At 40.6% G+C, this 14,828-nt stretch overlaps 1 protein-coding gene across 3 annotated transcripts in view; it reads left to right on the top strand.

The window, feature by feature from the left end:
* LOC120047092 (ubiquitin carboxyl-terminal hydrolase 10-like) overlaps window positions 1-11,034 on the top strand; it is a 37,043-nt gene extending 26,009 nt beyond the window's left edge. For all 3 annotated transcript variants that reach the window (XM_038992642.1, XM_038992636.1, XM_038992646.1), the window contains one exon: window positions 7,683-11,034. In XM_038992642.1, the coding sequence (XP_038848570.1) occupies window positions 7,683-7,870 (188 nt within the window). In that variant the 3' untranslated portion in view covers window positions 7,871-11,034. The remainder of the gene's footprint in view (window positions 1-7,682) is intronic.
* The last annotated feature ends 3,794 nt before the right edge of the window (window positions 11,035-14,828 follow it).

The raw sequence follows: 14,828 nt of genomic DNA, 5'->3' as shown, positions 1-14,828 counted from the left end.
TTCAATCGTTCATAGGATTCTCTTTCGATGTGTTCAGACTCGCACTGAGGTTTCCTTTAGAGGTCGACCCAATTGTGATTTTTTTAACACTGATACCGATTGTTGGAGGACCAAAAAAGCCGATACCGGTTAATCGGCCGATTTTGTGTGTACAGTTGAAGTCGGAAGTTTACATACACTTAGGTTGGCGTAATTAAAACTTGTTTTTCAACCACTCCACAAATTTCTTGTTAAACTATAGGGTCTGAAGTTTACATACACTAAGTTGACTGTGCCTTTTAACCTCTCTGCGCTACGGATCCCTTTAGCGGGATCATTTTCCTAAACAACCGATGAATTGCATGGCGCAAAATATTACTACAAATATTTATAATCATGCAATCACTAGTGAAATATACGAAAACACAGCTTAGTTTGTTGTTAATCCACCTATCGTGTCAGATTTTGAAAATATGCTTTACAGCGAAAGCAATCCAAGCTTTTGTGAGTGTATCAATCAATGCTAGAGCAGCTAGCCCCAAATTAGCATGGTCACGGAAGTCAGAAAAGCAATAAAAATTAATTGCTTACCTTTGATAATCTTTGGATGTTTGCACTCACGAGACTCCCAGTTACACAATAAATGTTATTTTTGTTCGATAAATATTACTTTTATAACAAAAAAACGCCATTTGGGTTGCACGTTATGTTCAGAAAACCACAGCCTCGTTCCGGTCCTGAAAGGCAGAAGAAGATTCCCAAACGTATCAGATTCAAAAATATTACTAAAAATATTTATAATCATGCAATCACAAGTGAAATATACCAAAACACAGCTTAGTTTATTGTTAATCCACCTATCGTGTCAGATTTTGAAAATATGCTTTACAGCGAAAGCAATCCAAGCTTTTGTGAGTGTATCAATCAATGCTAGAGCAGCTAGCCCCAAATTAGCATGGTCACGAAAGTCAGAAAAGCAATAAAAATTAATCGCTTACCTTTGATAATCTTCGGATGTTTTCACTCACGAGACTCCCAGTTACACACTAAATGTTATTTTTGTTCGATAAATATTACTTTTATAACAGAACGCGCAACCCAAATGGCGTTTTTATGTTCAGAAAACCACAGCCTCGTTCCGTTCGACGTAAATTCCAAAAAGTATCCGTAATGTTTGTAGAAACATGTCAAATGTTTTTTATAATCAATCCTCAGGTTGTTTTTAACATACATAATCGATAATATTTCAACCGGACCGTAACCTATTCAATAAAAGAGAGAAAGAAAATGGAGAGCTACCCCTCTCGCGCGCAGGAACTAATCAAAGGACACCTGACTAGTTTTGAAAAATCTCGCTCATTTTTCGAAATAAAGCCTGAAACTATGTCTAAAGCCTGGTCACAGCCTGAGGAAGCCATTGGAAAAGGAATCTGGTTGATACCCCTTTAAATGGAAGAAAGACGGCAATGAAACACAGATAAAAAATAATAATAATAATCACTTCCGGGTTAGATTTCCTCAGGTTTTCGCCTGCAAAATCAGTTTTGTTATACTCACAGACAATATTTTGACATTTTTGGAAACTTTGGAGTGTTTTCTATCCTAATCTGTAAATGATATGCATATTCTACGATCTGGACCTGAGAAATAGTCAGTTTACCTTGGGGACGTTATTTAAAAAATAAAAATAAATAAAAATCTGACCCCTAGCGTCAAGAAGTTAAACAGCTTGTAAAATTCCAGAAAATGTGATGGTTTTAGAAGATTCGGAAGCTTCTGCTTCTGCTAATTGACATCATTTGAGTCAATTGGATGTGTATTTGTGGATGTATTTCAAGGCCTACCTTCAAACTCAGTGCCTCTTTGCTTGACATGGGAAAATCAAAAGAAATCAGCCAAGACCACAGAAAATAAATTGTAGACCTCCACAAGTCTGGTTCATTATTTGGAGCAATTTCCAAATGCATGAAGGTACCACGTTCATCTGTACAAACAATAGTATGCAAGTATAAACACCATGGAACCACGTAGCCGTTATACCACTCAGGAAGGAGACGCGTTCTGTCTCCGAGAGATGAATGTACTTTGGTGTGAAAGTGCAAATCAATCCCAGAACAACAGCAAAGGACCTTGTGAAGATGCTGGAGGAAACAGGTACAAAGTATCTATATCCACAGTAAAACGAGTCCTATATTGACATAACCTGAAAGACCGCTCAGCAAGGAAGAAGCCACTGCTCCAAAACCGCCATAAAAAAGCCAGACTACGGTTTGCAACTACACATGGGAAAAAATATCGTACTTTTTGGAGAAATGTCCTCTGGTCTGATGAAACAAAAATAGAACTGTTTGGCTATAATGACCATCGTTATGTTTGGAGGAAAAAGGGGGGGGCTTGCAAGCTGAAGAACACCATCCCAACCGCGAAGCACGGGGGTGGCAGCATCATGTTGTGGGGGTGCTTTGCTGCAGGAGGGACTGGTGCGCTTCACATAATAGATGGCATCATGAGGAGAAAAATGATGTGGTTTTATTGAAGCAACATCTCAAGACATCAGTCAGGAAGTTAAAGCTTGGTCACAAATGGGTCTTCCAAATGGACAATGACCCCAAGCATACTTCCAAAGTTGTGGCAAAATGGCTTAAGAACAACAAAGTCAAGGTATTGGAGTGGCCATCACAAAGCCTGACCTCAATCTATAGAACATTTGAGGGCAGAACTGAAAAGGCGTGTGTGAGCAAGGAGGCCTACAAACCTGACTCGGTTACACCAGCTCTGTCAGGAGCAATGGGCCAAAATTCACCCAACTTATGGGAAGCTTGTGGAAAGCTACCCGAAATGTTTGTCCCAAGTTAAACCATTTAAAGGCAATGCTACCAAATACTAATTGAGTGTATGTAATCTTCTGACCCACTGGGAATGTGATGACAGAAATAAAAGCTGAAATAAATCATTCCCTCTACTATTATTCTGACATTTCACATTCTTAACCTGTAATCAAATTTCTCGAACATACAAGTATTAGGCACCATTTTAAAGATAAAATTCTCGTTAATCCAGCCACAGTGTCTGATTTCAAAGATGCTTTACAGCGAAAGCTCCACAAATGATTATGTTAGGTCACCACCGAGCCACAGAAAAACACAGCCATTTTTCCCACCAAAGAGAGGAGTCACAAAAAGCACAAATAGAGATAAAATTAATCACTAACCTTTGATGATCTTCATCAGATGACACTCATAGGACTTCATGTTACACAATACATGTATGTTTTGTTCGATAAAGTACATATTTATATAAAAAAATCTAATTTTACATTGGCGCGTTACGTTTAGTAGTTCTAAACATGCGGTGATTGTGCAGAGAGCCACATCTATTTACAGAAATACTCATTATAAATGTTGATGAAAATTCAAGTGTTATGCATGGAACTTTAGATACACTTCTCCTTAATGCAACTGCTGTGTCAGATTTCAAATCTGAGTACGGCGCTCAGAGCCCAAACCAGCCAAAAGAAATATCCGCCATGTTGCGCAGTCAACATTAGTCAAAAATAGCATTATAAATATTCACTTACACTCTGATGAAGATCATCAAAGGTGTGTGTGTGTGTGTAATAATGACAATTACAACAATACTGAATGAACATTTTTATTTTGTCTTAATATAATACATAAACAAAATAAATCATGAAACATGTTCAGTTTGGTTTAAGTAATGCAAAAACACGGTGTTGGAGAAGAAAGTAAAAGTGCAATATGTGCCATATAAATTTTTTAAAAGCTAACGTTTAAGTTCCTTGCTCAGAACATGAGAACATATGAATGCTGGTGGTTCCTTTTAACATGAGTCTTCAATATTCCCAGTTAATTTGTTTTAGGTTGTCGTTATTATAGGAATTATGATGCGTCGACTTCTTCTTTCTATACCATTTGTATTTCATATACCTTTGACTATTGGATGTTCTTATAGGCACTTTAGTATTGCCAGCCTAATCTTGGGAGTTGATAGGCTTGAAGTCATAAACAGCGCAGTGCTTCAAGCATTATAAAGAGCTGTTTGAATGAATGCTTACGAGCCTACTGCTGCCTACCACCGCTCAGACTGCTCTATCAAATATCAAATCATAGATTCATTATAATATATTAAACACAGAAATACGAGCCTTTGGTCATTAATATGGTCAAATCCGGAAACTATAATTTCGAAAACAAAACGTTTATTCTTTCAGTGAAATATAGAACCGTTCAGTATTTTATCGAATGGGTGCCAACCCTAAGTCTAAATATTGCTGTTACATTGCACAACCTTCAATGTTATGTCATAATTATGTAAAATTCTGGCAAATTAATTACGGTCATTGTTAGGAAGAAATGGTCTTCACACAGTTCGCAACGAGCCAGGCAGCCCACACTGTTGCATATACCCTAACTCTGTTTGCATTGAACGCAAGAGAAGTGACACAATTTCCCTAGTTAGTATTGCTTGCTAACATTAATTTATTTTAACTAAATATGCAGGTTTAAAAATATATATACTTCTGTGTATTGATTTTAAGAAAGGCATTGATGTTTATGGTTAGGTACATTTGTGCAATGATTGGGCTTTTTAAATCATCACCCGTTTGGCGAAGTTGAAGTAGGCTGTTATTCGATGATGAATTAACCGGCACCGCATTAATGATATGCAACGCAGGACAAGCTAGTTAGCCTAGTAATATCATCAACCATGTGTAGTTAATTAGTGATTATTTAAGATTGATTTTTATAAGATACATTTAATGCTAGCTAGCAACTTACTTTGGCTCCTTGCAGCCACAGGTCCTTTTGATGCTGTACTCGCGTAACAGGTGGTCAGCCTGCCACGCAGTCTCCTCGTGGATTGCAATGTAATTGGCTATAATCGGTAATAAATGACCGGTTATGAAAACTTGAAATCGGCCCTAATTAATCGGTCGACCTCTAGTTTCCTTTCATACTCTGTTTACTCCACATGCTATCTCAGTGACTGATAAAATGGATACTCTTGGGTTGAGCTACCTTGGAAGGCTCGCTTCGGCAACTGTGTTTTTGATAAGAAGCAGATTAAACTTCTCAGAGCCATAACTTTGCTCTTGTAACAATTTTTGGGTTTGGACAAATCTCAATTGACCCTTCGCTAAGCCACACCCCAGAATTTTCAGCAACCAATTGCAGCACTCCAGTGGAAAGCAATTGTTGTCAAATCCGACTCCTCGGTCAAGTTCACGCTTAAATCTCATGAAACCAGTGAGTGCTATAGCAAAAACTGAGTTTTAATTTAATTACATTTTTTACAATGGCTAAATAATAGAACAGTGCACCAGTAATACTTGGTACTATGATTCCTGAAATACAGAGCCTATTTTTCAAATCGGAAATTATGCTTTTGATACATTGTTTGCTAGCTCAGCTGGTTGGGTAGCTCTGTCTCATTGACCACCAAACGTTGCTAATGCTAGCTAGCTAGGCACTTAATGTATGTTAGTTAGCGATGTTATGAATCTGCTGTCGACATCGGGATAAGATTTGAAATCACTAGTTAGCTCAAAGTGGTTATAGCTTTGACTGCATGCTGACAGTGAATTCAGAGCCATTTAGTGGCTAGCTACACTACAAACATAATTTTACCAGGTTCCTGCGAAGAAATTGTAATGACAGTCCACCACAACATAGCCGACCCAAGAGTTTCCTGACGAGCAAGCGGTAGTCTGTTTTTTAAATTTCATTGTGTATTAGAAACACAGTTTGAGATCATTGTGAGGGGATTTCACCAGTGGTTTAATGGGGAATTGGGCTTCCTGGGAAAATGTTATCCGAGTTTGCAACAGAAACCAAGGGGCGCGGGGCTTAGCAACGGGTCAAATCATGTTTAGAAAATTTTAGTGGGTGCAAAATGCTGTTTCTGCAAACTTCTCTATTCCCTACCAAATTCTAGTGTGAACATACCTGTTTAATGTACTGGATAGTATTATGACTTGTCTATGGAGAAAGGTACAGTGGAAAAGCACAGTGAAGAGTTCAGTTGCTATGATTCCAGAGGGCTCCTTGTGGAATGATGCCTGAGGTAGCTAGTGTTGATCTCAGCTGTGAAATGATGCAAGAGTGGTAACCATGCATCGGTAAAACCATGTTCTCCCACTCCTCTCTTCCTCCTAGACCCAGGACGTCTTTCTAGACTAGAGCATTACCCCAGACTTTACCACAACCCTGACCCCCCTCCACCCCTATAACCTCCTCCCTGGCAGTGCCAAAGGGAATAAAAGTGGGCCTTCATGAGGGAGCTCTGCCTGCTCAATGAAAACATCTCCACTGTGCTGGTGTAGGTGTGAGTGGCCAGTGTTCAGCTAACTGTTATTTCCAGCAGCTCATTCAGCATGTAGTTCTCCTGCCCCCTCCTCCCCTCCCTTCACACCTGACTGACCAGTTCAAACAAAGACAACCTCCACTGTGGATATGGGGGTCCTGTTAATCTCCCCGTAGTTTGGAAGTAAATTGTCTTCAGCTGTTTATTTTCCTTTCAGAGCAGAAAAAGGCTTTCCTCACTTGTCAAAAATCTGTTAGTAGAGTAACCCCTGGCAACTGTTGCTATAGCGGTGCAGTTAATCTTTTACTGTAAGATCCTGGAGGTAGAAGTTTTGCCTTCTCTTTGACCATCTGGCCCATGGGACGGAGAAAGTCTTGATGCTACACATGCTACTCAGCGTGTAATGTGATAACATAACAGTTTGATAAATATGTAATATAAGCACCTTTGGAAATTTCAATCATGCAATTTTAATGTTCTGGCACCAGTGAAAAGGTGAACCTATGCAATCAAGCACTTAGGGGAAAAGTTGTCTCAACTACACACTGGCATTTCTTGTTTCCCTCCAGTTAAACCAATCATTCGGTTGTGGTTGCACATATCTGTTGTCAGATGAGGGGGTAATGATGTTACTCCTTGCCTATAGTAGCTTATGGTTTCAGTACAACGAATGAGTTACCGCCTGAATCTAGTTCTGTGTCCAAATCAAACGTATCTAACAAGATTGCCATGTTTACTCAACTTAATGATTTATTTCTGCCTGGTAATAACTGTCACTGTGGCTTAGATCCGAAGCCCACTTTTAAACGTGGTCTTCATGGTATCGTAGTGTTTCACTTTAAGGGCATTAAGTCCATTTGGAACACGTGTTGCCAGCTTGTAAATACCGGCACAGAATGGACAATGTTATTTTCTTTCCACATTCTCCTGCAGTAGTTACTTAGGTTTCTACATTTGGTCATGATTGATGCATTGCCAAGAATTCTTATGACACTTGATCAGATATGTGAAAGAAGTGTAATATAAGTTTGAACTATATGCTTACAACATGATATTCAATGCCTACATCAATAACACACTGAAATGGAGGCCTCTCTGTAAGGCTAGCAACCCTGGTCTACATGCCTAGGTTGCTCCAGAAAGTTGCTGATATCAGTAGTTAGTTACTGGCTCTGACCTTGTGTAGCCAGAACCAGATAACAGAATGGCCTTTTCATTTGGACATTTGAGTCATTTAGCAGACACTCTTATCCAGTTAGTGCATTCCTCTTAAGATAACTAGGTGAGACAACCACATGTCATAGTAAGTGCATTTTTCCTCAAATTTCAGTTTGAATTCCGCCTCTGAAAAACGTATATTTTATGTGTCTCCCTCGCAGTTGTCTATCACCATGGGAACAGCGCTACAGGCGGGCATTACACCACGGATGTCTTCCACATCGGTCTGAACGGCTGGCTGCGCATTGACGACCAGGCAGTGAAGGTCATCAACCAGTACCAGGTGGTGAAGCAGACTGCTGAGCGCACTGCCTACCTGCTGTACTACCGTCGCGTCGACCTGCTGTAGACACCACACACGCGTACATGCACACTCACACAGAGGAACACTCATTTTACACACATTCAACTACACATACACACTCCCACTACAGGCATACACACTCAAGTGCACATACACATGCATCCATTCGAACACACACACAAACTAATGAACAGGAACACTGCCCAACTTCTTCTATTGCAAGATTTTCTTCTTCCTCCCCCTCATCCCTGCTTTTCCAGAGAGCCAGCTTTTCCAACAATGCCTTTTTTTCCTTTTATCTTTTTTTGAAAGAATTAGGGGGAAAAGGACGCGTTGTAAAATAATTTCCCTGTGATGGCTTCCTCTTCTCTGTGCGCCACTGCTGTTTTTTTAATGCTACGAGGAGAGACTGTTGAATGGACTGAGGGGAGGGGACCTTGAGACTCGCTTCTGAACCTACAGCCTCGTTCAGACTGGGAACAGTGGGTACTTTACCCACAGGTCGAACTATCTATCTACAACACGAGGCTGCAGATGGACGGTTGGACTGCTGGAGAGAAGTTGTAATGTTTTTGTTTATCTACTCAATGTTTTTTTTTTGTGTTTTTTTTGTTTTGAAAATGGCATAAAATAATCAGTTTTGCCTTTTAGCAAGGGGAGTTGTTGTCCTAATGAATTTGCAGCAGTTTAAACACCTGTTGAAATTTTGCCGGAGTTCGTCGGGAAAAGGCCCAGCACCAGCAAACGACAAAACGTTATCGGATGAGTCTCTAACTCCAGAGGCAAGATGCTCTTCATGGCCACCATCTCTTCTTACTTCTCCACCTTCCTCACTTTCCTGATGCTTTTAAATCTAGGTAAAACTTGAGCCATCAAAAAAATAGAAAAAATGACAGGAGAAGAGGTGCTGCTACCGTGTGCTGAAACTAAACAGCTTTGTTTGAAAGAACCTTGTGGTTTCTGGGTGTGGAATTAGAATGACTATCTAAAACAATTTTAATGCGCTTTAGGATTTAAATGATGATAAAAAAAATAAGCTTCTGTGCACGTATAATATATATCTGATCAATAACAAGATGTGGATGTGCTAATGCACACTTGCAGATATTTTAAGATTTAAAACTGTAAAAAAAAAAAAAATGACATCAATCTAGTTGAGTGTCACCTTGTTTGGCTCCCCGGGTGGCTGTTAGTTATAAGGCTTTTTGAGTACTCTGGAGCGCTGGAGAGATGCCAATGAAGACTTGAGATTCCACCGCAAGCACCGACCCTTGTTCATTTTATACCTATCCTTTCCCCCCTCATCCTTCATTTATAATTTCTTCCCTGTTCTGAAGGTTCCATCTATGTATAGGCGGCCTGCCTTTGTAGAGTTACAACAGCCACATGACCCCTTACCCCCCAACTCACCAGAAAAAGGGGGCTGCCTTAGGTTCGCTATGCGAGGCTTTCTAATCCAAATCTCCACTCAATGTACGAGTCCAACCCAGTGAGTGTGACAACTGTAAGTCAAATGTCTGTAAAGTTTTATGGGAATGTACCTTACCTTTGCATTTCTTCTTTTGTGGCTGAGTGCAGTTCCTCTCCAGTGAGAGAGACTGTCCATGTTGAGGGGAAGTGGGATCACATCTGCTGCTTGGCTCTAGAAATGAAATCCCCCACAATAAATGCGCACAAAAGGAAATCATGTTTTGTTTGAGACCTTGCTTTTTGCGTCATTATTATTCATTGATTGTGTTTTTGAGTTTCGCTTAAATGTTATTTTTCATTTGTTCAATAACACCATGACCGTTTCCCCAGAATTAAACTATATGGCATCTAAATTGATATTTGAGCGAAATTACCCAAGGTAAAGCACAACAATGAATAAAATTGGACAAGTTGTTTGCTTGATCATATTTTCTTTCGTCGTTATTTTTTATTTTTCCTCCACTAAGTTTGATCCGTAGTCTAATCTTAAGGGACATTTCAAACAAACCAATGTCAGAATCTGTCAGTATTTAATCCTTTACAAAAAGAACATAACTGGCATGGTGGTTTACCCTTGTATACTCTATATCCTTAATGGGTAAAGCAGACTTTTCTAAAGATATTTCACATACAGTATACACTTTCTCGCGTACACACACTACGTGCACACACACTTGGCCATTGGATAAAGCGAGGTACACAACTGGGAATGGGTCCTTTTGTAAGGCAGCTCTCACACTTTCCCATTTCTGACCACTGGAACGTTGGGGCAGTGTGAAATAATTTTTCCCACAGAATAGCAGGGCATGCATTTTAGATCTTACAGGAAGAGCTTATTTTATCCCATTTCTCACTTTGTAGTTCTCTCACTGATGGTAGCAGAGACTTATTCAATATACCTGTCCCCTTTTATTTAAAGTGACTGGAAACTCTGAGTAATGGAAAAAGTTATCTTACCATGTGCATTTTCTGTGTTGCATACTTTGAGTTTGGAGCAGTGTCATTTAAATTGCCCACACAATTCCCTTACATGAATTAGTGTTGTATATTTTGTCCTGAAAATGTGTTATGTTAAAGTGACTGCAATTTCGTAGTCTAAACCATGCAGAATTTGGTTCCCTCAAGTCATTTCCTTATTACTTATGGGTATGTAAAGTTTAAAAAAAATCCCCAAGTGAAACCAAAGGATACTTCACATTGACCCTGTTGCCTTTCATAATTGCGCTAATGCTTCTGTCTAATTTTGGTTTCACCTCTGCATCATAAGTTCTGTTGCCACAGCTCATGATTCATTCAATCAGCATGACTCAGTCATTCCATATGAGGAAATTGAGCTGATCTGTTCAGATCATTATAAAACTCCTTAAGTGTTCGTTAAATTGTGTTGATGCCTATGTGGTCATATCTGATACACTCATTGTGACAATGTTGGTTTGAAACAGACCCCGAAGAATGTTTTGAAGAAGATGGTTTGAAACAGACACTAAAGCTGTCAGAAAGCTTTCAGTTGTACACATTTTATCCCTGAGTCTTTTTTTATGATTATGGTCAGGATATGTGCTGGCGAATCGCTTCAATGATGTCGTTCTGTTTAGTTTGTGCTTCCTAACACGGTTGTCTGCTGAGGGCTTGTGTTGGGATATCAAGCTGAAAACAAACTATGCTGTCTTTTAATCTTAATCCTCCAGCATTCTACTCTTTTTGTTTATTGTTCAAATAAAAGATTGCGTTAAACCGAAGCCGTTTGCTAATGGTGTAGTCAGACTGCTTAGCTTTCTTCTAGTACTCCTAACATCTGTAGTCTCTACACACCTTCAACTGCCCTAGTACAGACAATGTCACAATAACAGCCTGCTCTCACAGACTAGACGTAATATAGTAAATGTGAATCCGGGACACTCAAATTAGTATGATATGTTATGTTTGGTATGGTTACATAAGACAGATGGTTTACTTAACCCTTTAACCAACCCTAACCTTAACTCTTTAACCTAACTTCTAAACTTAACTCTAACGCCTAGCTAATGTTAGCCACCTAGCTAGATTTCGTAACATGTTTTGCAAATGCGTAGCATATTGTACATTTTGCAAATTCGTAACATATCATACGAAATGAGTGATGGACATCCACAAATTAATATGTACCATACCTAACGTAACATATTCATCTAAATTGATTGTCTCAGATTCAAGTACAGAATAATACAAAGTCCTCTGAGACCAGGTGGACAAACAAAAACATGAAATGAAGTAGAAACTGAGCCTCACAGTATATATTACATGTATTGTAGCCAATCTAGAAATAATCACCTGTATTGTAGCCTACCAGTATCTAGAAATAACCACCCATGGTCTCATTCCTCATTTAGTTTTCACCTACAGTATATGATGTGCAGTATTTACAGTATGCTGTAGCTGTTCTCCCCCTGACCAGGTCTGTGGTCAAGCTGGCTGCCTCTGTGTCCTGACTACAGTCTGGTTCAGGGAAGTGAGCCTGCTTCTGTTTGATTTATGCAAGCAGGCCCATCATTTCAGATTTTGCCCCCTCTGTATTTCTTGCTATAATTTGGCCTTTTGCAGGGATGCGGGGTGCAGGTTTTGCTCTCAGACTTGAACATGTAATTAAGTGTGGTATTTTTCTTGTTAATATCACAGCACAGCTAAAGGTCCTCTTTATAGGCCCGTGGCCTGGGGGGAAAATTACAGCCCTGGGCACCCAGTGATGGACCACCTATATACTCAGAGAAGTGTCTCTTTTAGCCACACTGAGAAAATTATAGGTTGTAAGGAAGCTTGTTTTACCTCTTCCATTTTTAAGGCATGAGTGAATGTTTATAGCCAGAACACAATTTTTAAAAGCCAGTAATTTGTAATGGGCATGTTGCAGTGCAAATCCTGGCATGAAGGTACACTGAAAACGGGCTACTCTTAACATGTCGGTAGGGGTTGTAAAGTGACGTTTGAACCTTCTAGGGGATACTTTAACATTACCTGTGACGATTTGAAAGCTAGCACCATTGCCTGTGCCACAAAGGTTTGACGCATCAGGGAGAGAAGTGAGGGATGGCTGAATCAGAAGTGCTTAGAACATTGAGTGAACATGAAGTTCAGAACTCTCACTCCCCCATCATTTATGAAGCATGTGGATGGAGAGATTCAGTGCAGGAGAGAAACCTGATCTACCCCTAGACAAGATGTGTGTGTGTGGTTACATACATCCATATCAACACCATAGCCTCCCCAAACCTGTCCCCTAACCACCTCAGTCCTTATTTTCAGAATCATTTTTCTTGGCTCTAGAAAACTATGCAATTTGAGAGAACCATTTCCTGTCAGTAGTAACCAGCGAACTCAATCAGAGGGGGAATCACATAGTTTTAAAGTTTCCCTTACAACAACATTTTTCTGTGGTTTAGCATACACAATTCAGTAGTTTGCGTTAGAATGATAATGAGCAGTAACAGTTACTTCCGCCCCCTCCACTGTGTGTTGGCACAGGACTATCCTGGCCCAGTCAAACAAACTAGACCTTGAGACTGGAATCCTGGGCATGCACTCCCTCTGGTGCTGTGATGGTCCCTGTGCCCTCCAGCTACGCAGACCTCACCCTATTGCCCCCTTGGCTCCTCACTCCAATGGCTGAGCCCCAAGAGACTTGCCACTTTGCCCTCTGTGATACTCCCACCCGCTTGTTCACCGTCAAGTCCTATATGCTGCAGTTCTACATTTCCCAGCCTAAACTATCATGGATGTCTTATTTTCTATCTACTGTATGTGGAGCATCTTTCATGTTCTATTAGAACAACCCATATTAACCCAGTCTCATTTGGTTCAGTCACACTGTCTGTACCCCATTACCCCCCCATTCACCCCTTCCCTCCCTCCCCCTCTGGCTACATTTCTCCCTCACCATCTCAGTGCTTCCCGTTCAGGGATTCCACATAGTGCCCCCCTTAGTCACTAGGGGAAACAAACCGTGGCGACCAGGATTCGAAGGATCTCCCCCCTCGCCAAATAAACTCCAAAGCAGGGGTACGAGCGGAGCAGGAGGATGTTCTGAAATACTGCTTAGGTAAATGTGAACCCCTCCCCCCGTGCTTCTCAGTGTAGCGTGGCACCTGGACAAAGGCCCCACTCAGTCAAGGTCATGGTTGGCATCCTGTTACCTGAGTTTTAGGAAACGCTGGAGATCTCCTGGTCTATGGTGGATTGCATGATAATGAAGAGCAGTGCTCGAACTGACACAGATGGGAGGATGTTTGAGTCACCTTTCTCATTTGGCTTTGAACCCCCAGATACAGTCTAGGATGTGAATAATCCCCCCTCAAATTAAATCTGTAAGGCCTCAATTCTATCTGAAGTTTGATTCTGAAAGAGATCCTCTTCCTCTGTCCACCTCTCTTCCCACAGGTCTCAGGGAACAGTGCCCTCTGGTGGACATAAATCACACAACCATCAAGCCTGTAGAGATTGTTTGAACAGGTTTAGTCTTTGCCTTCTTCATGCCACCATTCATTGTGACACAGAGAGGGTTTGAGTGTAAATGGCTGTTCTGCCTCTCATAACATGTGAGCCTATTCTCAGGACTATAAATTATATTAATCCAAACAGTATTTCCTGTAGCATGTTGGTATCTTTACCAAGCACTGAACCCATGCCTGAGAGAAGGGGGGGCGGGGAGTGTAGAGAGATTTTCTCATCCTCTGTCCTAGCTGTCTGTTGACACACGAGTGGTAGTGCTTGGGCACCTGGGCACAGTGTTTAAACTGCTGAGTTTCACTGAGGGTTTCTCGGGTGATTTGAGTAAAAAAGAAGAGGCCTTCAGCCAGTTGCACACACTGTGGCCTCTTAAAGGCCAACAGAGAGGGGTTTCACACAGAAAAAGGTAAATCACCAGATTAAGTGTTCCCCGTCTCTCACTGCTGCTAACCAGTAATGTTACTGTGGTTACCTTAATGTTGTTTATTTTGGCCTTATCAGAGCGGTACAGCAAACATTTGTATGATTGAGGAGTAATGTAAATACAGTATATGTGCTGGTTTCTTAGCAAGAGGGTGGTGGAGGATGTAGATATTTCCAGCTTTGCAGCACTGGCACTGCAAGCCAATCATGGGAGGCTAGGGGGTCAAGGCTTCCCTCTGAAGGGTAGGAGAAGTAGGACAGGGTACCTTCTTTGGGAAATTCTTTCAGGACAGGTGAAGGAATTATTTGTTGTTTTTAAAAACCATCAAGAGGAAATGAAAGCAGGTCCATCTCCAGACAGAATATTAGTCCATGGAGCTCCTACATCAAACATGGAAGACCTGAAACCCATGACTTATTTTAGGCAAGCGTCCCAGAACTACTATAACGACGGGAGATTTGTTAATAATATGGGCATAAGACTTACATACATGTACATTGAGTATACAAAACACTAAGAACACCTGCTCTTTCCAGGACATAGAATGACCAGGTGAATCTAGGTGAAGGCTATAATCCATAATTGATCTCACTTGTTAAATCCACTTCAGTCAGTGTAGATGAAGGGGAG

This window comes from Salvelinus namaycush, chromosome 1, assembly GCF_016432855.1.
Source record: "Salvelinus namaycush isolate Seneca chromosome 1, SaNama_1.0, whole genome shotgun sequence".
NCBI classification, from domain to species: Eukaryota; Metazoa; Chordata; class Actinopteri; order Salmoniformes; family Salmonidae; genus Salvelinus; species Salvelinus namaycush.
Note: the sequence above shows the minus strand (reverse complement) of the source record. Positions and strands in the feature narration are given on the sequence as shown.